We start from the raw sequence: 23,814 nt of genomic DNA, 5'->3' as shown, positions 1-23,814 counted from the left end.
TCTTATGCATCTTAAGGAATGAAAACTTCATGCAAAAATAATACATCCAATTATGTCAAACTTGGTATTACAGGGTTGTGGATCTTGTAACATTTGTCAAGCAAGAAAATGGTATGCTTTTTATCTCTTTTATTAGATTGTGTTTATTTAAAACAGGGATAGTGAAGTAGTGCATAATGTTTAAACAAAAACACACTTTGTAAAAACCCTGGATTATAGTCCAAGGCTGTCTTTCATTTGTGTTCATTTTGTCATTTCTGCAATGCTTATTATTGATAATTGACATTCACAACAATTGTGATGTTTCAGAAAACGTCAAACTAGAAAGTAAAGTGGTTATCATGCCATTAAGAATTTGTTAAATTTACTTTTGTGAGAGCATTTCTAAAGGGTACCAACCCTTTTGTTTCCAAGTGTCCCCCTAAAAAAAAAAAACTACAATTCTAAAGGCTAGAAAGTCATGCCTCTTGGCCCTCATCCTACTTAAGATGTCCCTTTTTATAAATGTAGGGTAAGGTCTAAGACTGAGTGACATGGGGTGGAATGAGGTTCCAAGCATTAGTTAGCCTATTCTGAAATCCATATTTACAGAAGCTGCAGAACAACATGGGCTACCTCCTTGAGTATCTTAATTTTAGATTTTATTTATTCCCCACACCTCCCTGCAAGTATAGTAATTGGGCCTGCAGACGTTGGAGATTCCATACAATAGAGAATCGGATTACTGCTTTGTCTATTAAAGATCAGTGTTAATTAACTTTTATGACTGTTTTTAAACCACAGTATGTGCATCTGATCACTGGTGTTGAATGATTTTGAATGAATTTTATTGAGAAAATGCCACACCGTAGGTGTCAGAGTGGTGCACACTTTGGCAGAAAACGACCATAGATGCAGACTTTATTTATTTTATCTGGGGGTAGGTACTATTCACTGGGCCTGTTGCTCATTTTGCCTCTGGTAGCTTTACAACAAAATTACTTTATATCTGCAAGCAGGTGAAAAGGAGGACAAATCACAACCATCAAAATGAAGCCAAAAGTCCACATGATATTCTGGAAATCATTTCCAGATTTTACTGCAATTTTACTGTCAAGTACAGTGTAAGTTTACAGAAACTCTTTGGTTGCCTTGTTCAGAACTATACAACAGTGGCTCAGCAATGAATAAGTAATACATTTGTACTAGAACAACTGTAGAGACAGAGGACGTAGCTGAAAAACTTCATACATCATGAGAGAAATCAAAATGGCAGACCCGTCTTAAAAATTACTGTGCACTTGGTTTTTGCATATTTCTTCTAATACGAGTCAGGTGTGTGAGATAAGCTACCTTCACAGCGTCATTCTCTGAATGTGAACGCACCCATCAGATCCTGTTTGAGGTCATTTGATATCGTGATGCAAATCATGACAAAAACCTTGTGTGTTGGGTCTTAATCTCTGCACCGGTTCTTTGACTGATAGTAAAGGAGAATCAAAGTACAAATTTATTTTCACATATAATTTTTACATATAAAAAGCATCTAGTAACGCAGAAGATTAAAAAAAAACTGCTTTTCACAAGATAAATTAAGATAAGACAATCAAGATGCTATAGTTTCTTATTAACTTTAGCTTTTCTCTGTCAAGTGAAAGTGAACGTCAGAATAAAATAGCAGTTTTTTCATAAACTGTTGTACTTTACTCGCCAGCGTCTGCAGAGCTCACATTGTTACTGTTCTTTAATGTCATGTAACATGATACGGTAATATTGAAAGAATATTTTGAATAATTATCACAGTCGATTATTTTGATTGTACAATCGTATGTGAATCAGTCAAAATTGAGTCCTTGTTTCTACACCGGAAGCTGGGGAAAAACGTTATTCTGCTTCATATTTGAAAGACCAGAATGAGTACACATCTAGTCTAATAAGCTGCTGCATTATTTAGAGCTCCCTCAATTCTTCTGCACATTTAGTGTAATGGCCTGTCGAGGCTGAATGCAGTCACAGAGGACTGACTTCAGCCGTCATTCAATAATCAACTAAGGTAAATTGGTTTTTTGGTTCATAATGACTGATGCTTGTTGTGAATGGATTGCTTTAGGGCAGTCAAACTGATGCTGTGTGCTTTATTATAAAGGTTTATTCCAGTTATACCAGTCAGATGTCACATTACATGATGGTGAATATTGATTTGTGACTATTATGGTAAATGTGGAAACTTGATAGTTAAACCAACTACACACAGCTTTTTGTTGTAGACATTTAGGACTCAGTAACAGCTGATCACCTCTCCAGACACTAGAATAACTCCAAAGGCTTAGTGTTGAGACTTTACGCACATTATCATCAGGATATTACAAATAATACAGGTGTTACAATACTGGATCCATAAAGTTCAAAATATTAAACATTGGCCCTTGTGTAAATTCATCTCTGTCACAGCGACATAAGATCTATTTGATATACAAAGCTTCATGTCACCCAGAGGGACATTTGGAGGATAGTTTGTTGGATCTAATTTTCAATGCACTGATTCACTTCACCAGGCCAGTACCAACTTCCATTTTTCATTGAGCTCTGATTCTGATTTTTTCTTTTAAAGGACTGTCAAATATAAAAGAGAAAAACTAGGGTTCAGATTTGTTGATATATTTGAATACAAACGTAGAATTACAAGTTTATCCCCCAAGCATATGTCCCTGACCTTAATCATAATTTTTGTTTAATCTATAAAAGTGCATTAAAGTACGCTTTTGTTAGCGTTAGTTTGGTTTTAGTGCTTTTCATTCAGGGATCTTCTACTTAAAAGATGGAGAAATAAATTAAAAACATTTTACTTGGAAAGTGATTCATTAGTCACTGCAATAAAAAAAATAAACCTGACAGGTAGAAAGACTGAAAATAGAGAGCCTTTAGTTTCGATGCATTAATGAAGAAGAGGGAAAATCAGTTTTTTTTTAGTAGTGACATGATGATCACTGATAAGAGCTTATCTTGGAAAAATGATCCGATTATAAGATCTGGCAGATTGCTTGGTGAATCACTAAAAATTAGCAAATTGCCTATTGTGTTAGAAAAGTGACTCATTGGAGCTTCAGTTAAAGACCCTGGTGATGGGTTTATGAACTCAATCAGATTTTTCATTGTTTGACCTGCAGATGAGAGCTGATTAAGGAGTAATTGTGAATTTCCACTAGAGTTGGGCAATATGAGCTTAAAAGACAATATTTTGTGATCATTATTGCAATAGCGGTTAAAGTGATGTTGAAAGTATTTAAAAATTAATTGCTGTTTTTTTTGCCAATAGGCTTTTTGTGTTTAATGGTTATTGCAGTCAAGGGCATACAATTCCAAATAGTGATCTTAAAAATAAAAAGCAAAAAAAAACCAAAAAACATTTAACTATTTTAAAATGGGCCACTTTAGGACATATTAAGTAGGTATATTCATACTTCTAAATATTGTAAAAGTAGCAATCTTTACAATACTTGTAGTTTTTTCTATTAGCCACATCATCATGTAGAGAATAAATCAAAGTCCTCATGGCAATAAAAGATACAAGATGAACGTTACGTTAATTACCAATCCTTAATCTCTGTTCTCTGGTGCATCTCAAGATGTCAAGATATGAAACGTTGAGTTGGACAATGAACTGCAAACTGTCCTCTGTCCAGAAAAAACGTGAGCAATAACAGATTTGCCGAGTTTCTACAGCCTTCGTTGTAGCTTTTCCAATTTTGGCATTTGTTGGTTGGTAGCGAAACAAATCAGTCTGAGAGTTCCTCAGTGGTTTGATGTTTATCAAAGCTTGATCCATCAGATGAATTCCCTGGACAAGTATTTGCAGACATGTAGCAGTATAGAGTAACAGATGTATCCGATACTCTTGGTTAAAACATGTGCTGCCCGTTTCAGCTACTGTAGAAGTTTGACCTTCCATGATTAATGACGTCTGTGTTTGAACATATAGTAATCAGATCCTTTAGGTTTTAAAGAAATATGTGCATCCAATTCAAAGAATGTACAAAAATTGGTCAGAATTAGCTTTAAAGGCATACCGCTCAGTTTAAATTAATCTAATATACAAAACGGCAACAGAAATTGCTAATACATTCACCTCTGGCCTTTCTTGTTCTTATTATAACTTTTATTAGATGTCATTGATGAAAAGTTGTCAAATTTTCTTGAATTATTCAGCTGTCTCCTTGCAGCATTGGTCTTTGATTTATTTGCGAGTTTGTTGAGTGTTGCTATAGTTACAATGGCCTTCCACATTCTCCTTCGCCTCCTCCTCCTCTTCCTCGTTCATCATCATTTGCTCAACTTCCAGTGCAGTGAAAGGGACCAAAGACAGAAATGAGAGGAGCTTTGTGGAGGACACTGATTGTTTGTTTATGAGGATGTTAGCCTTGTGGTGACATGTTTTTTTTTTTCTTCCTATGACGTCTCCAAGTTTAAAAGGTAATCAGAGTACTGTGTAATCAAACAGAACCCAAACCCTGTTCTGTTTTTTTTGGGGGGGGGGGTTAAGGACAGTTTTTCAGTTTGATTCATATGGCTTCAGATCCGCACCCTTGGACAAAACCACTGAAGTTGAGTTTGCTTCCAAAGGGTAAATTGGGAAGTTGAGTCACACACACAGTTTGGTTGGCAGGGCAATGCAATGTTTTCTGTGTGTGTAAGACTTTGAAACTGCCCTTAATCAAGTTAAAAATAGATTTTTCTTTTAAATACAATAATGGAGCTTTGACTATTACATCATTTCCTTTTTTTTCAAATTTTCAGCTTAAGATACAGTATATAATATTTTTTGCTTACTCTATCCTGCTTTTCACTGCTTTTTGTTTAGTGATGGAGCCTACTGTTGTTAGTACGTCCACCATTTCCCCCGATGAGTTCGATAGGAATGTGCCACGGATCTGCGGAGTGTGCGGTGACAAAGCCACTGGCTTCCACTTCAACGCCATGACCTGTGAAGGATGCAAAGGCTTTTTCAGGTATGCCAATACATCCATCTGGCCTAATCTCTGGTGCTCAGTGATTCAGTTCATGTGACAAGCATATAAGCTCTTTAGAAAAGACGTGGATTTCTTCTTTCATTTATATAAGCAAAAAGCTCAAAATTACCTGTCCAACTGCTGCTGCAATCGTGGCAGTTGGATTATGTTCACCACCCATAATTTAAAAGAAAATGGCGAGGCAACGTTATTTATATAGCCCCCTTTGTACACAAGACAGTTAAATGGGTTTAAGGAAAAAATAACATACATTCTAAAAGAGAAATGTGTTAAAACATGTACATTACAGTACAGTTGTTTCCTGCTAACCTGCACAAAACAACTGCAACACTATTTTTACCGCTGTCTGTCTTTTAGGTAAATAAGAGACTGCCGTGTTTTTGACGTGCTCCATGGCAACATGTCTAAATCCAACTGGAAATACTCCAACCGGGCAGCTGATTCCCCACCAGCACCCACCGGCCAGTGAAGCAGTTAGTTACTGTGGAGACTGAACACTGGCTGGTGGACAGACATTGCTTTCTGGCCAGTTGTGTTGATTTCTTGCACAGGTTTCCCTTTTGCTTTGGTGTCGAGAGAATCAACAGTTTGCCAGTAATGCCAACATTTGTGATGGTTGTTCTGGGTTTTGGGCCCAATGCAGAATACATTAGGATGGATAACCCACCATGATTTCTTTCCATAAGTCATAATGGAAGTTGCTTGTCCATCTGAAAAACAATAAAATAAAAATTATTAACTATTGGGTTATCCCAGAGAAAGTATGTGGTGAGGTCCTTTTATGTTTTTCTTGCATCTGTCTTGGATTTGAAGTTAATTATTTTAATTTCCAGTGTTTTTGATGATGAAATATGTTTCCACACACAAACTGCTTGTTGGAACATGTTAAATTATTAATCAGAGGTTCCACTGATAATCACTTTTTCTTAAAGAACAAATCTCTAAAATGCAAATCTGAATAAATAACATTTCAAAGAGCTGATAAAATAGCTTTGACCTTTATAAGAATGCAGCTGGAAACATTTAACATTTTTTCTTTAGAGGAGAAAACAGTGTCTGCAAATTTAGTGTTTTCAGAAAGTTCACCGAAGATCGTTGCATAGAAGCATGTTCAATTGTGGTTGTGACTCTGCTACGGATGGGTTTTACCTGACAAACAACTTGATGTATGCAGGTTCGAGACCACATGGTGCTTAATACACCAAAAACAACAATTTTCTCCTTTTTGTGTCCTATTTTCTCAGGCATCTCTTAATTATTACAACATTTAAAAACTGGAATTAGGCTAATAATACTTGGTGTGTATTTAAACATTAGCCTATAAATACACTTGGATTTTCAGATTGCCCCATGGTTTTTAGCATAATTGGGTGTAGTTAAATGCTGATCTCTAACCCAGCTTAATCTAAAACGTTTGTTGTCCAATTTAGGATCAGCAGTTTGTAGACATTACAAACTTCTATTCATCCATTTTCTATACCAGCTAAGCATTATTGTTGATTGGTGCCTATTTCAAGTACTCTATTGGGGAGAAGCAGGGGAAACCCTGGAGAAGTTGCCAGTCCACCACAGGGCAACTCTACAAACACAATGCATCTAAAGAGCAATTTATGTGGCAACTTAAAGTTGCCAGCTAATCTACCATGCATTGTATGGCGTTATCTAAGGAAACCAGAGGACTTGGAGAAAAACTCACGCATACACAACAAAGACCTGCAAACTACATGGAAACAAACCCAGGACTTTGCTGCTGTGTGGCAACTGTTCTAACCACCTACCCACTGTGCTGAGCCCTTCTCTCCGCTCCCTGATTTGGGAAAGAGTTGGAAATTTGAGTAAAGACAAAGCTGGAACAATTTATTTTTCTGTCTCTTGTTTTGGAGAATGTGCGTGTGTTCTGTACATTTGCGTCTGTTCCTCCCAGTAGTGTTGGTATTGAAGGAAAGCAGAAAAAATACGGATGTTTAAAAATCTCCTTCCTCGTCTCTCACGTGGCCTTCGTTTGAACTATCATACATCTGTGTTTTAGCTCACGGGGATTTCAATTCAATTCAAAAATACTTTATTAATCCCAAAGGGAAATTAATTGTTATTGTAGCTCATATTATGAAGGTTTCTTCAAAGAGTCGTTGTAGATGCTGATGGCTGTGGGCAGGAAGGATCTCCTGTAGTGGTCCGTCTTACAGCAGATCTGAAGAAGCCTCTGACTGAAGACACTCTGTTGTTGCACAACAGTCTCACAACAGAGGATGATCTGGGTTTTCCATAATGTTCTTCGTTTTATGAAGAATCCTTCTTTGTACAATCATCCCCAGCGGTTCCAGAGGAGTCCCCAGAACAGAGCCGGTCTTCTTTATTAGCTTGTTGAGCTTTTTTATAGATTTATAGATGTTCATACATTTGTGTGACTAAATTATTATACTTCGCGTCACATTTTGATCAGCTTCTCTCTCACCCTTGGATTTCTTGGCACGTGTCCATTTGTTTGCTTTTTCTCTCTTTCCAGACTTGAGGAAAAAAAATATTTATAAATTTCTGCCTTGATTATTTTTGTGCAAAACACTGTGAACGTGTCTCCTTGTTAATAAAAAAAAATTACTTTTGAGCATTAAAAACATCAATAAAAAGATAAAAATAAATAATAAAATAAAATTGACTCTGTTTACCTAAAAAACAACCTTATGCAGTTCTTGGCAACTTTTCCCCATTCGTCTTGATACAACAACAACCTTGGGATATAATACAATAGACCAACAAAGAATTGTGAAGAAGAAGGAAGATAGTAAATGGTTTTTATTTTTTACCAATGAAAATCAGCAAAGTGTTGTGTGGATTTACATGAATTTACCCCCCTTTACTCTGAAACAATGAAAACAACCTATGGTATATAAAACCTATTACAGTATGTGTAATTTAATCTCAGTATAAATCCAGCTGTTCTGTGAAGGCGTCAGTGGTTTGTTGGAGAACATTAGTGGACAAACATCATCATGAAGACCTACCAGGATTTGGCAAATATGTGGAAGAAGGTGCACTTGTTAGTTGAGATCAAAATATAACTTTTTGACCTACATGCAAAAATCTTTGTGACAAAACACTAAAACGTTGCCACCGCCATGTTTTCATCCTGTGGCAATGCTTTTTTACAGCGGGGACAGGGAAACTCTGCTCTGAGTTGATTGGCCTTTCTGCTGGACAACAACCCAAAACATACATAAAAGGCTACTCTAGAAAGAGCTGCCTCACAGTTTATTTTTTTATATTTGTAAAAATGTTGCAAAACACGGATAATTTTTCTTGCACTTCACAATTGTGTTCTACTTTGTGTTAGTCTATCACGTGATAAAACACCAGAGTTTGTGGTTGTAACGTGATACAAGGTGGAAGACGTTCAAGGGTTATGAAAACTTTTACAGGACACTGGTTGTATTTTAATAACCTTTGAAATATATGTCATTTATTCAGGCGCAGCATGAAACGCAAGGCCTCCTTCACATGTCCCTTTAATGGCAGTTGCACCATCACCAAGGACAACAGGCGTCACTGCCAGGCATGCCGGCTCAAACGATGTGTGGACATTGGCATGATGAAAGAGTGTAAGTGAGGGATAAAACATGGTGACGTGTATATTTTCAGCACATTACTCTAACTCTTGTAGCTGAAATTCGTTTACATGGAAATTTGCCAACAAGAACTTGGAAATTATCATTAAATTTCATCCTATTGTTGGCTCATCAGGTCATTTCAAACCGCTATAAAAAGCCTAAACCAGCGAAAATGGTGGACTTGTTTGAGCTTAGTCTCTGGGTTATAATTTGCCCTTTTGATTATTGTGTGGCTATGTTAATAGATTATCTGCTTGGAAACTACTGTGTTGTAATTTACCTGACATGCTGTGTATAAATCAAGTTAATACCAGGGTTTGATCCAAGAGCAGCTTCCCACCAAAAGAATGTGAAGAAATAGGTTCCCTAATGTTCTTCCATTACATCAGATACGGTTTCTCCGGGAGAGGGAAAAAGTTAAAGAAAACAAACAAGATTTGTTTTCAGGTTGTACCACTGGTATATGCATTTTTGGGTGGGGGGGGACTTTTGTCATATTATGTCATCTTTGGACTAAGGCTAAGTATCTTTGGGTCTTTGCCCCTTTTAGAGTGTTTACATGTTCTGTTTAAACAAGTAGAGCCTCCCGGCACTGTGTAAAGCATACCCCATCTGAAGTTTAAACACCTTATGTGCAATCTGTCCTGACCTCGTCTTGCTACAGTTTGTTTGTTTTTATAGTGTGTATATAGTCGGCACATCTTGTCTTGCTTTCTGCTTATATCCGGATATTGTTCTGATTTTATGCAGAAGGTCTCAGCCTGCCAGGTAAAAGTTTTTGTTTTGTTTTTTTCTGGGAGTGTAGGCAACAGCCCTTAAAGTACACTTTATTTGAACAGGAGCCGGTGATGTGGCTGTTACTGTTGCAAAAACAGCAGCATGTTGTTGAGAGCAGTCTCTCTCTCTTTGTGTTTCTGTGAACTAATTCAGCTGCTAGAACAACAAGGAGCAAACGGAACAAAGACAATCTGTTCAGTTGTTCAGTGCAGCAGGGGTCTCCATATAGACCCATCCCCTCCCATTCTCTTCCTCCAGAGAATAACAACCTCCTTTCACCCAATGTAACATAGACATGTCCGTCATCACAGTGTTGAGCCCAAGTACATAATGTACCTTTGAACAGTTTTGATGTGCGGATGGATTCTGTTATTGTGGTTATTTATAATTCATCATCCATTGGTTTACCTGACCTGATTGGTTGCAGTTCTGTTATATTTAGCCTATTTTTACCCAAAGAAAGCATGTTTTTTTTATCTTTAAGTTGATTTTTCTCGGGGTGTATATTTCAAACGTCCTCTCCGTCTTGGCCTTGCAGTCATTCTGACAGATGAGGAAGTGCAGAGAAAGAAAGACCTGATCCAGCGAAGGAAGGAGGAGGAGGCGCAACGTGAAGCTGAAAAGGAAGCAAGGAGACCGAGACTCTCCGATGAACAGAGTCACGTCATTGCCACACTGGTGGAGGCACACCACAAAACATACGATGACTCCTACTCTGATTTCTGCCGCTTTCGGGTTGGTGTCAAATCAGCACAATACAAGGCTGAAAAAAAGTGTATAAATTACAAATACTGGTTTTAATAATTTAGTACAAATGCATCTTATTAAACTAGAATGTCACTGAAAAGATTGTTATTTTAGTACTTCAATGGACAACAGTCATATTAATTTATTACACAGAGTTAATCAGTTCTAGTGTTTATTTGGGTTAAGTTCTGAAGATTAATGCTTACATCTGAAGAAACACCAAAATCCAGTTTTTTAGAAACTTACAATGTTACTTGAGACCCATTTTATTAAAAGAATAGTATAAGATTTAGTATAAACCACTAAAGGTCATTGTTCAAAGCACTGGAAGGAAAATGTGGTAGAAATTTTAACCACAGCCTAAAGAAGATTGTGAGGCAAAGCCCACTCAACAGTTTGGAGGAGATTCACAAGGCGTTGGATTGCAACTGGGGTCAGTAGCCCCTTTCAGATCATCCCTTCTTTCATTGGTCCAAAATTATAATCCACCTTGGAGGTGGTACAAATATTAGCCATTCTGAACTCTAAGGGTTAAAACAGGATTTTGGACTGTAAGAAAATACAAAGCAAATATAGCAGTGGTGAGAAAGGATATGAATGACCCCTTAGTGTCCATCTGATCTGATATCAGCGAAAGGTGTTGCAGGTAATTGAATGGTGAAGGTGGTGTGTACCATTTTTAGTTGTTTTTTTTTTTACTTTAAAGCACTGAATGTATTTAGACAGCCTGCAGGAGGACTATAAGAGAGAGTTAGGTCAGATATAGGACATTTCTGGTATATCAGTTGAATGCAGCAAGTTGTAAGCTACGGCTCTTGGTTGAGCAATCCCAGTTGTATGATTTGAAAGCACACACAGGCCATGATCTCAGCAGATCAACTTGCATGATGTGAAAGGGCAAAGGGATCCATAAAAGGGGATTAATGGTTGCATGTTTATTTCAGGAGCTAGTGCTTGATTGGTCACAACACTCAGATGTATCCAGGACCTGGGCTGCAACTGTTGATGTTTTAATGTTCAGACACTCCTGAACCAAAGGCTTGTCAGAAGTAGCTTACGTGGACTAAGCAGAAAATGGCTGCGCTGTTGCTTAAGGGTCCAAATTTTGAGAGGAATGTGCATTTTGCATTCAACTTAGAAATCAAGTTTTCAGAGACTGGCTTTGAATTTACTTGAGGTCCAGGGTGAAGGACAGTTTAGACCATCTAATGCTTCCCTCTGCTTACAAGCTTTATAGAGATGCTAATTTAATCTTCCAGCAGGACTTGGCACCGTCCCACACTGACAAAAGTACCAATATCTGCTTTATTGGCATCGGTATTACTGTGTTTCATTTGCCTGCAAACTTGCCTGACCTAAACCCGATTGACATCAGTGTCCAAAGTCGCTCCTCAGGGCTGCTGTCTTGCCTGTGTTAGATCGTTCTCTGGCCCAGCCCATCCCAATCAATGGAGTGGGTCATTACCACGTCCCTGCAGAACTTGAGGACAAGCTGAGGAAGTTAATCAGACAATCGATTTAGGTGTGGATTTAGGAGCAGGGACACATATAAAACATGCTGGACTCTGGCTCTGACACCTCTGCCATAGAGAACCTGTCAAAGTCTTTTTTTATTAGCCCTATCTTGTCATATTCAATAAATTTTAAAATGAAAAAATTATAAATTTGAATGAAAAATTAATTTATTTTAAAAACCCAATTCCATAATTGTAACGTGTGATATAGATAAATTACACACAGACTGATGTTTTCGATTCAAGCCCAAGATATGTGAGCTTAATGAAAAGTATGTTTTAATACCTGCTTAAAGGTTGTTTTCAAAAGGTACCATAATCTGACAATTGAGCTCTAGCAGAACACATATTCTAATTGATTGAATATGAGTGTAAAATTGTAAATTTCTGACTTTTGTTTTTTATTAGCTGCTAACCATAATCATCAAAGATGACAGAACTCACAGCTTGAAATACATATAAAAGACTCCTGTATCGCAGTGCTTAATCAATCTGTATTACATGTGTTTAAATTTTTTTATTTCAATTACTGTAATAAACAATTTTTAATAGTATTTTACCTTTTTTGATAAGCATCTGTATAAATTATTCCTAAGTCAAATGGCAAGGAAATGAAGTTTTAGTGTTTGAGTTTTTCTAGAAGGCCCTTCTCCCCGTTGCAGCCGCCTGTGCGTGAGGGCCCAGTGACGCGAAGCGCGAGCAGAGCTGCCTCCCTCCACTCCTTCTCTGATGCCTCCTCTGACTCCTTCAGTCACTCTCCAGGTAAAAGACACACACTGTGAACACTTCACATAGGATTAAATAAAAACACTACACGGTTTATCTAGCAGTGTTGCCCTTTTTCACTTGAATGAATAAAAAAAAGAAGTCAGAATATTGTAATATTTAAGCCAAGTACCTGCTGGCTTATGCCATAAATTAGCCTACAGTGCTGAGACTCCAGGCACACCCCTTGGAATGATTGGTACCTTGCAGACACCTGACTCCCACTATTGAACAGTCATTCATTAATGCATCCATCACTAATGAAACAAAGGTAGCTCAAGAAAATACTGAAACCATTCCCAGCTGTACATGCATCATAGGTTTTCCAAGCTGTTCTCTGCGACTCATCAAACCCCTGCTGATATATTTCCAAATCATCTGTGTATCCTTGTAGAAAATTATATTATTTTAATATACTGTTAAACATACATTCATTTGTCCCTGCAGAGTCCGTTGACAATAAAATGAACTTCAATAACCTGCTGATGATGTATCAGGAACATGGCAGCAGCCTGGACTCCAGTGAGGAGGAGGGCTCCAGTTTCTCGATGCTTCCCCACCTGGCTGACCTGGTCTCTTACAGCATACAGAAAGTGATTGGGTTTGCCAAGATGATTCCGGGTTTCAGGTATTAAAGTGCGTTTATGAGGAATAACATTAACCCTGACTAATAAAACACCTGTCGACTGCTTTTGCAGTTGCACTGCTTTTTAAAAATATTCACACCCTATGAACTTTATTTACATTTTGTTGCAAAACAACTGCAAACTTGAGTGTACATCATTGGTTATCAGTTTCAGTTCTTTTTTTTTTTTTTTTTCTTTACAAATAAAATCTGAATGGTTTGGTGTACATTTTTATTCAACTCCTTTAAATATATACTTATGAATAAAATCAAGTGCAAAAAGAATTTTAAAGCTGTTGTGATATAAAACAGTGCCTCGAAATATATCAAAAGCATTGTTCAGTCCATCATCCACAAATGGAAATGGCGTCAGATCTACTAAAACATTACTGTCTACCTAAACTACATGGCCAGGCATGGAGAGCATTAATCAGACAAGCCGCCAGGAGCTCAATGGCAACTCAGAAGGAGCTGCAGAAATCCACAACTCAGGTGGAAGAATCTATCAAAAGGGGGAAGGTATTTTTTGTGCACTACAGGCCTTTATGGAAGAGTGGCTAGAGGAAATCCAGTGTTTAAATAAAGCCTAAAGAACACACGTGTTAAAATGGCCCAGTTGAAGTCGAGGCCTGAATCCAACTGAGAATCTGTGACAAAACATGAAAATAGACTTCATACTGCATACGTTTAAAAGGTCACGTAATAGGTATACTAAGAAAATACTCATAAACAAGCAGTAACCATATTATACAACAGAATAATTGTTGACAGTTTTGTTTTTGACTCCCAGCTGTGCACTTTGACCTTAACCTGTGGCTGATAGAACAGTAAGAGAAGAGATAAAGTAGGAGGAGGAATTGTGCTGACTATAATCTATTCTTCTTGATTTCTGTTTTGTTTGTTGTTTTTGCTTGTTTTGTCCTGATAGATTTAGAAAAACAAACGCCTTGCCTTTAATAAACATATAGAACTGCTCCCCCTGTCAATTTATTTATAAAGCTCACGTATTCTTGTTTATTAGGAAGTGACATTTGACACACTTTTGAAGACTTTGCCCACATACCTTTTCCCTCCTGCCAAAGGAATTGATTTTATACCACAGTGTGGTATTTAACTGCAGTCTAAAGACCATACTTAACTGATCAACCCAGATTAATGGTGTATTGTAGAATATCTCTCATAAATCATTCCTTCATAATGTGCCAAACTTAGACATTTCCTATAGTCATGTTGTAAGGGGGAATTGTAGGTTCTCTGCAAACCTATAGACTCCTCCTACAGTCACACACTCACACACACGCAGCTTGTGGACCTGGTAAGAATGTATTTGAGTAACATTAAGTCTGTTTGTGGCACATTACGATTCAAAGGTCCAAAGAAGAAGAATAAAGATTAACAGAAGATATGCAATCAAAAGACATTAGCATGTTTTTTATTTGTAATGCACCAATCCTCAGATCGAGTACTGTAAAAAATCTGATCTCTTTTCTCCCCAATTCAATAAATACATAAAAACTGAAAACTTTCACCCTTTCAGTGTATAAATGCATCAACAAACATGTTCTTTGATGCACAATTTATGTTGAATAAAAATCAGATAAAGATTAAGCACAGGTGCTTTGATGTATAAATGAGCAAATTTCGTAAACCCTTCATTTTCTGTGGTATTAAAAACTACAATCTCTTACCTGGAAACAGATTTTTTTTTCTTTTATTATTACTTTTTGATGCATGTTGTTTAAAGACAGGTCGTTTGTGTGTGATGTTGTCCCTCAGCCAAAGTTAGAATCTGCTGATCAGACCTCCAAGACAACAGAAAATTAGCATGCAAGCCAATAAAAGCCTGATCGGTGCATTGCTACTTTTTATTTATTTATTTAGTCACTGCAAAGCTCATATTCCAGTAGCTGTTTCTGTTAACTTTATGAAAACTGTTCCTACTGGAGTGTTTGTTAGTGTCTTGACAGGGACAAATGCAATGTGTGTCATAGGGTCAATTCAAAGTTGAGGCAAAAACAAGTCCGAGCCTGTATTTCGTAATAGACGATAGACATGAAAGATCGCCTTAGGAATGTTTGCCCTCTTTGAATCTACTTACTAATCCCTTTAAAAACACCCTGGGACCTGCCCTTGACCTCTCCAGGCTTCAGCTCATAACTCTTGTCAGTTCATTAGTTACATTTGAAAGAATGTTTAAGAAACCTGTTACCAGCGTTTTAACTGGGCCATGTGCTAGACATAGTAACCCGTCTATCAGCTTGCAAACAAATCAAACAGTTGCACATGATTTGAGAAACCTGAGTATATTGAACTTCAACTGCATTTAGAGATTAAACTACAAAATAGCCATAATATTACTTCTACACCAACCTGTTCTAGTTTGATATAATTAGTAGTAAATCTTACAGTTCATAAAACTGTCTTATTAGCGAATTCTATTTGAAATATAATTGATTTCTTTTATTCTAGGGAGTTAACTGCAGAGGACCAGATTGCTCTGCTCAAGTCCAGTGCTATCGAGGTGATCATGCTGCGGTCGAATCAGAGCTTCAATCTGGAAGACATGTCCTGGAGCTGCGGTGGGCCTGACTTTAAATACCAGATCAGTGATGTCACCAAAGGTCAGTCTAAAACCTGCTATGTTTGATTTGTTAGTTTGACTGCGCTGAAGACAAGCTGCTGTTCAGGGTTATTTAAAAACTGAACGCATCTTAGCAGCTAGGAGTTAAAGAAAATATAAAACAGCCTACCGTTGGAGGTATCGGTATCACTGGTTTTGAACTATAGAAAGTAACCAGAAATGGTCTGTGTTTATTCTTTTGGGACGAAAATGTGAATTCAGTTGTTTCTGCATAACAAGTCTTACTTATCTTTAGAAACCCCTATAGGCATGGCTTTTATTTACCTTTCAAAAAGATCTCTTTCTGTGATCATACAAGTACTGTGACTTCTTACCTCCTCCCCATGCAAAACAAGTGTGTGAACCAGCAGGAGAAGCATTGTTGTCCTTCTATCTGTCACAAAGTACTTTCGGTCACTGAGTGTTTGTCAGAAGCATGAGACAACAGACGTGTTTTCTCAGTAATCAATAGCGTGTACATTGTGAACTCTTTATGCTTTTGTTAAACATTCACTATTGCCAATTTACAGAAACATTTCACCTTTAGCGCTGTTAATATTTGAGAAAAATAAACCTTTTGGACCTTACACGGCTGTTGTGTGCTTTAGGGGCTTACCTTAATAAGAGTGATGGTTGACAGTCCTTTACTGTACAACTCATGGCTTTTCATGTTTTTAGTGCACAGATGTATTACTAAGTAGACAAATTTGTGTTTTTGTAAATGAGAGAATGGTGTAGCTTTTTTCCAGCCAGCTGATCAGCAGTGGGCAGGAATTGTAGAGAGGCAGTGTTGCTCCATACAGGCAGGGATGACTTGTCCTTTTGCGTTTTTTTCTGGCATCTCTTTTTAAAATCCTGATATTTATTGATGCCAGTAACCAGCCCATGCGGAATAAGAACATGTTAAACCTACAGTCATGTGAAAAAGTATTTGCCCTCTTACAGATGTATTCTGTTTTTCCTTTTCTGTTTTAGATAATCAAATTGTAATATCAAAGATAACCTGAGTAAGCGAGTTTTTAAATAAGGAAAAAGGCTATCAATACTTCAGTGTAAGATCATGAATAAACTGTAATTCTTTACTGTTTTTGTTTAATTTCAACACCAAGGCCTGATCAGTGTCAGACTGGTAGAATAAAAAAAAAATCACTTGAATTGAACATGTCTGAGAAGTAGTCTAAAATATCTCAAAAAGCAACTTATCATGTTCTGATTTGAAGAACTTTAGGAACAGATGAGAAACAAATTCACTGACATCTATCAGTGCTTCACTATCACTGCTTACCAAAAAGAACACAAGTCCTGTCTCACATTTGCCATATGAAACCCATCTTGATGAAAATTTTCTGCGGACCGACGAGACAAAAGAGATACTTTTTGGAAGGTGTTTTCTCGTTACATCTGGCTTACAGCTAACATGAAACTAACCTGGACAACTTGCTGTAAGTGATGGATCCATTAGTTCTGGACTCTAGCAGGAAATCCTGAAGGAGAGTGCCATCAGTTTGTGTTCGTACACTCAACGAGAATCTAATGGTATGCTGGTCTTTCGTAGCGGGTCACAGCCTCGAGCTGTTGGAGCCTCTGGTGAAGTTCCAGGTGGGTCTGAAGAAGCTGAACCTACATGAAGAGGAACATGTACTTCTGATGGCCATCTGCTTGCTTTCTCCAGGTACTGTCTATGTGGATGAAGGAATAAAGTGCATTATGTGTGCCCTGAACAGAACTTCTATTTTACAACAAATATTATTAGTTTTCTATCATCATTATTATTGTTTATTTTGTATTGTTCAATCAGCTGTGCAACAAAACAGAGCCTTTTCATTCATCTGCTGCAGACCGTCCAGGTGTGCAGGACCACTCAAGAATCGAAGCCCTCCAAGACAAGCTGTCGGAGACCCTGCAGGCCTACATCCGGCTCCACCACCCAGGTGGACAGCTGCTGTATGCCAAGATGATCCAGAAGCTGGCCGACCTGCGCAGCCTCAACGAAGAGCACTCCAAACAGTACCGCTCACTGTCCTTCCAGCCGGAGCACAGCATGCAGCTTACCCCGTTGGTGCTGGAAGTGTTCGGCAGCGAAGTCTCCTAGAGTCCACCGCTGAAAATTTAGCGTTGGGGTAAAAATGGAGGAAGAGAGCTGAGAATGTGTTGGATGGACTTAAAGCTGATGTGGAAAATGGAGCAAGTGGAGCAGAGAAAGTGTAGTGTGTATGTGTTAGTGTGTCTTCATGTCTGTAATGTCTGAAGAAGTGCGTCTTGGTGCAAAGGCCAAGCTTGTGTGGAGAGCAAGCAGATGTTTAATAACAGTAAACAAGGGAATGTCAAGTAGTACAAACTAAGCTATCCATAGGACATTTGCCTATATATCTATATACATGTTTTTCTACTTATTTAATTCAAACAGCTGCTTTACAATGCCTGGACATTTGTGTGTGCATGTGTTACGTGCACACACTTTTCACAACAAGCGTCCTCAGTTATACATTTAGTCATTCAGTTCAGCTACCTCTTCGTTTTACCGGGTTGTTTTATAACTACATCACCTCTGTGAAAGAGTCACTTTTACACAGAACAGTTTGGATACGCAACATTTTTAGTTCACCAGTGCAAGAGCAGTGTCTGCACACAACGTTTGAGTCTTTGATCATATGGGAATTTTTATTTTTTTTTCTGCTTCTCTCCAAGGCAAGTTTTGAATATGACGGTGTACAATTTACACACATGCATTTCAACCTTTCACCAAAGGTATAGTCGAATAATCTAGAAACAGCTTCCATTACCTGTAAAAAGTGCTGCTCCATGGTTTGCTTTCCTCATGTAGTCACTCTGCAAGTAGAATATAATGAAGGAAAATATCATTTTACAGATTTATACTGGAGAATCCAGAGCATAGTCTATAATTTAGTGAGGTTTTTATAGGAGCTTATGACTTTAATAAGCCATAAGCTCCTATGGCTTTAATAAGGTGGCTGGGTTTGAGGTGAGAATTAGCCACTAAATGTATTAGCTGCTTTTACACTGCTAATTATTTTTCAAACCAAGACCTCCTAATGGCTTGTACCTCCTCTAAGTATCTTTGATCAATCTTTGGTTTGATTGTTTGTTTCTATGTTTATAAATATTGCTATCTTATATATTCTAAGCACTGTTAAGCCACCCTCTGCATCCAGTATATTATCACAGATGTTTAAAGGGCTAACATGCCAAACCTAACTGGAACAGTAAGCGGAGGCCAAAGCAAGGGGGCTTGTCTTCTTGTTTATATAAAGCTGCATACTATACTTGGACTTGGCATAAATATGGATATAATTGCAATAGTTTTTTTTAAATATTAGGTATTGTTCGTTTTGTGTTGTTTCACCTATAAAAATCAATTCCATGAATTGTTCCTATCCAGTATACGGTGAGCTCAGAGAGTGGAGAGCTTGGGAAGCTACTTTGGACCTCCACAAATATCACACCCCTTTCGTTTCTGACTGGGAAGTGGATTTTCTAGAATGTCTGAGAGCCTGGTAGCACCTCCACAACTACCAGGCCCTCCTGTTTGATGTTGTATGCTGCGCAGCCCTCTAGTGGCTGCATCCTGTAAATACCAGGTGTATGTGTGTGTGTGTGTATATATATATATATATATATATATATATAATGTCTGCCGCTGTACATATGGCTACAAGAATCCTGAAAACCTTTTTCCTTTTTTCGCCCCAGAAAACAATATGCAAACGCAGTTTGTCTCTGATTTATTAACACTTTGTTTTGAAGCACTCTGTTCTGTGTTCTTACTTTGGGTATATTCTTTAGTAGGAAAGATCAAGAAATTACTAAAACATGGATCATTTGTGGGTTGGACTGATTATCATTTGTTTAGATGTCACTTTCTAATGTTCATTTTCACTAAGAGTATAAGCTGCTTTCACATATAAGCCATATAAATTGCCAAGTTAGTTACACCTGCTATATTAAAGTACATCAGACTGATGAATGTAGAGGCTTGGGAATTATGTCTTTAGCTAAAATGATATTTAAATATGACTTCAGGAACATAAGCTAGTATATTTATAGGAACCTGTCTCCTCTCTACTGTCAGTCATCTTTGGCTAATGCTTCGTCAGACAGTATCTAACTGCATATAAACCAAACTGGCAGGAAACTTTAAGCATTTAAGAATTGGGGCTAGTGTTGAGAGACTTAGGTGTGACCATGAAAGATGTCAAGTCCTTTGTGTTGAAGTAATTCTCCAAATAAGTATTTTTCCCACCTCCTGACAAGTGCAGTTGATTTGACCACAGACAACTTTGTTAAAAAAAGGAAAAATGTCTTTTTTTGTCAATTATTTCATGGTCAGAGTAGACCAGTTAAAGTACCACCCCATGTCCAACATACAGGGCCTTGGAAAAGTGCCCACACTCCTTGAACTCGTTCAGATTTTGTCACATTACAAACACAAACTTCAACTTATTTGATTGGGATTTTACGGGACAGACCAACACAAAGTAATACATATTTGTGAAGTGAAAGTATATACATGCATGGTTTTTGGAAAGAAATGTCTGTATTGAGCCCCATTTACTTTGATGCCCTGCAACAAAATCCAGTGCTCCTTGCATGTGTATGGTGAAAAAAAGCATTACCTCAGCATGATGCTGCCACCACCATTTTTATTAAGATGGTGTGTTCAGGGTGTAAGTTGTCCACCACACATAGTGTTTGTATGCATATCAAAAAGTTACATTTTGGCCTCATGTCTCAAGAGCACTTTTTTTTATTTTTGGCTGTCTACTTTCTTTCCACTTCACTTCAATTGCACAATATGTTATGTTGAATGCATTGAAATTTGAAATTGTAATGTGACAACATTTAAAAAAAAAACAAAAAAACATAAGGGGTATGAAGACTTTTTTTTAAAGCACTGTAGTTTCCTTTGTCTTGTTAGTTAAATGTAACTATGTAAGGAAAATGGAGAGCACACAGTTTATTTTGGGCCGCCTCCATGAAACGGCACCTAAAAAGCTGTTGCTTGGATCAATTCAGCCCAGTTTTTAACCCAACACATTTATAAAGACTGTTCTACGTCACTCTGAATTTGTTTTAACTCGTCGGTCACTGTGACGGTCGGCAGGCTGACAGTCAGGGCTCCACTTTGAAGCAACTTTCATAGCACAAAAAGTTAAAATCACCCTTTGACATTCCCTTACTGACAAAAAATGGTTTCACTTTTATCTTGTGTTTAATTTGCCGTGCCCTACAAACGAACCTGCTGTGAGTTGAAGCTCGATTATGTTTAGGCAGTACCACTTGTGTGTGTGTAGTGTGTCAGTCTGATTAGGGGTGGTATGATGTGCTTGGTTACTGAACACTGGCTTTTGAAGATTTGAAGGTCTCCGTGTTCATTGGGTTTTTTTTTCTAAACACATATGTTTTGTATGTTGATGTAGGTTTGATTTGGTTCTGTTTCTTATTTTGTTTTGAGATGCAGTGTTGATTTGTGTATGTCTGGTAGCGTGGGAGGATCGATGAATGTGTAAGTGCCACAGGGAGAGGTCCCTCCACACCAGAACAGGGTAACAGGAGTTGCACTTGTGGATTTGATAACTGAACAGGAAGGCTCACAAAGATGTATTATAGCCACTTTTGTACTCAGAACCACATGGCATCGGGGAGGGGGGGGGGGATCCCTGTTTGGGCCATTAAAGATTGGATTAGATATTATTTTCTCCTACTTTGTTTCTTTCTCTTATTTAATTTACCCCAAAAGTCACACAAAGACAGTAAGTCTGAATATTGGGCATCGTCAGAGTTTCCTGTTTGTTTTTTTTTGTTTTTTTATCTTGATTAGGCTGCTCAGACTTTATAGATTTACTTTTTAAGAACAGCAACATAACACAGTAACAATGCCTGTAACATACCTACATCAAGGTACACTATCACCAGCAAGCTTTACGGTTTTTCTCTTGTGCTTAAGATGGGTTTTTTGTTGTTTTTTTTCTAGTTGTCATTACAAATCCTGTCTGGAAAAACAAACCATGGGCAAACGTATATAAACACACTGAACTGTCGGCCATCTTCCACACCAAGGATTTAAAGTGTTTTTATCCCTTCAGAACAGGCATTTTAATGGAATCAACATAAATGTAGTTCTTACAAAAAGGAGCGTCCACAGTGGATGTATATTATAATCTACCTAAAAGAAAAACCTACCTCTGTTTAGCTCATATGTTGCTTTAGCATTAAGAATTTAAGAATTTGCCTCTGTTTTTACTTTTTTTTTTATATTTGTATTCAAGTGGATATTTATTGCTGTCTAATGAGTCATACATCAATGATTACCTCAGAGATATCTCAAACATTTGGGAGAGTCCAGCTAATGAAGTCATTCATAGTTTTTGCCATTTTGGAGTTTCTATTTCCTCTGAATTAGCAATGCCTTTTTTCCCTTTTTAACGCAGAAGATACCAGGAGTGTTTTTTTTTTTTTTTTTTTACCAGTGCCTGTACTCGGACCATCTGTACTCTGGCTAGAATGAGGCTGTATTTGCTTGGATTGCAGCATTTTTATCTGCATTGTTGTTTCTTTGAACTGTTTCTATAACAATAGTAGCCGATAGGATGTCATTAATCTTGCTGCCATTATGCTGATACTTGCAGAGTGTTCTCGTAGTTTTTAAAAGGCAAGCTAAAGAGAAATCTCCAGAGTTTATGCACCTTTAAAAAAACAACCTGATGGACTTTGCAACAGATTGAGAGTTTACTCTGGCTTGAGCTCTGTAATACATGTCTGTTTTTTTTTTAGTCCTCTCCTCCATCCTCTTTACCAATCCTGTTGCAAAGTCTCTTTATAATTTTCCACCAATGGGAATAAGAAGAGTTGAAATCCTCAATATCCATGCAATGCTGCTTTTTTTTTTAAACAGGCGCCAAAATGTTGCGTGCAACTGATACTATACATTACATCGTCCAAAGTATAATTTCGCAGCGGAGGGGGCATACCTCTTTAGATGATTCACGTTTGAACATGTGCAACTTACTGGTGCTTCCTGGGGGGAAAAAAAAAAAATCCATTCACATAATTACATCATAATAACACTGAATGAAACTGGGGTGTTTATTTTATTGATTAGTGAAGAGATGAACAGTGTTGCTGTGGTCACATCGGCCCTGACCTCTGTGGCATAACATGTCCTTTCACTGCACAGGGGGGAGGGAGTTAACAGGGCTGGCTTCACATATTCCTCTACGAAATTTTATCAGGAAGGTTGTCCAACTACATGATTAACTTATTTAGTTTTCTCTCAAGTTTAATCACATTTTTAAGAAATAATTTAAATTTTGGCATGAACTCTTACCCTGATTTCTGTCTAAATCATAGATGAACCTATGAAAGCACTTATTTTTGTGTTTTTTGACATGTAGACTGATAAAACTACTAGCCATAACTGCCTGTGTTGGTCAGCATGTTATGGCTCCATTCATCAAGACAATTAAGTCTCCTAAATTGCAATGTAATTTCAGAATATCTTTATTTCTTTATTTCTTTTTCTATTATAAATTGATGTTAATGTAATGTTATTTTGTCTGTTTTGCAAATCAAAAATAAACAATTGTAAATAGCAGCTAGCATCTTTGTATGTTTTTTTTAATGTCACAAGCTCTAAATATGAACATATAAAAATACTAACTTGAAAGTATTTTTGTTTTTTTAGATTTTATGGGATATACCAACACAAAGTAGTTACTACTTATGAAGTGTAAGGAAAAGGATACGTTTTTTTCTTGTTTACTGAAAAGTGACAGACACCTTGTCTGCTTCAAAGATTAGGCTTCGAACTTTCCTTTTGATTAATCTTAACTGTGCTACTTACTCCTGCTATACTCCAATTTTGCATTATTTTGAGTTAACTTTATGTTCACAGTTTGTTTTGTTTTGATTGAAGTGACACCTTGTCCTGTGTTTCTGTTAAGCTGTGACACCTTCTTGGAGGGGGCCATTAGCTAAGCTATTGCTGTTCTCCTTTTAAAAATCAGGGGTGTCCAAAATCAGTCCTCGAGGTGCTGGTCTCCTGCATGTTTTAGATGTTTTCCTGCTTCAGCACACCTGATTTCCATTGATGGCTGAACAAGGTTTTGCTGAACAGCAATCACCTGAATTGGGGGTG

The 23,814-nt window shown here is 37.5% G+C and overlaps 1 protein-coding gene across 1 annotated transcript in view; it reads left to right on the top strand.

The window, feature by feature from the left end:
* The window catches only part of LOC124856444 (vitamin D3 receptor B), a 36,554-nt gene extending 13,283 nt beyond the window's left edge, over positions 1-23,271 (top strand). Inside the window, exons 3-10 of the mRNA XM_047346848.1 lie at positions 4,838-4,985; positions 8,472-8,602; positions 9,927-10,123; positions 12,312-12,411; positions 12,862-13,042; positions 15,509-15,660; positions 17,215-17,331; positions 17,498-23,271. Coding sequence (XP_047202804.1) covers positions 4,840-4,985; positions 8,472-8,602; positions 9,927-10,123; positions 12,312-12,411; positions 12,862-13,042; positions 15,509-15,660; positions 17,215-17,331; positions 17,498-17,751 — 1,278 coding nt within the window. The 5' untranslated portion in view covers positions 4,838-4,839 and the 3' untranslated portion in view covers positions 17,752-23,271. The remainder of the gene's footprint in view (positions 1-4,837; positions 4,986-8,471; positions 8,603-9,926; positions 10,124-12,311; positions 12,412-12,861; positions 13,043-15,508; positions 15,661-17,214; positions 17,332-17,497) is intronic.
* Positions 23,272-23,814: the final 543 nt, after the last annotated feature.

This window comes from Girardinichthys multiradiatus, chromosome 20 (assembly GCF_021462225.1).
Source record: "Girardinichthys multiradiatus isolate DD_20200921_A chromosome 20, DD_fGirMul_XY1, whole genome shotgun sequence".
Lineage (NCBI taxonomy): Eukaryota > Metazoa > Chordata > Actinopteri > Cyprinodontiformes > Goodeidae > Girardinichthys > Girardinichthys multiradiatus.
The sequence above is the reverse complement of the archived record's forward strand: the minus strand, read 5'-3'. Positions and strand labels throughout refer to the sequence as shown.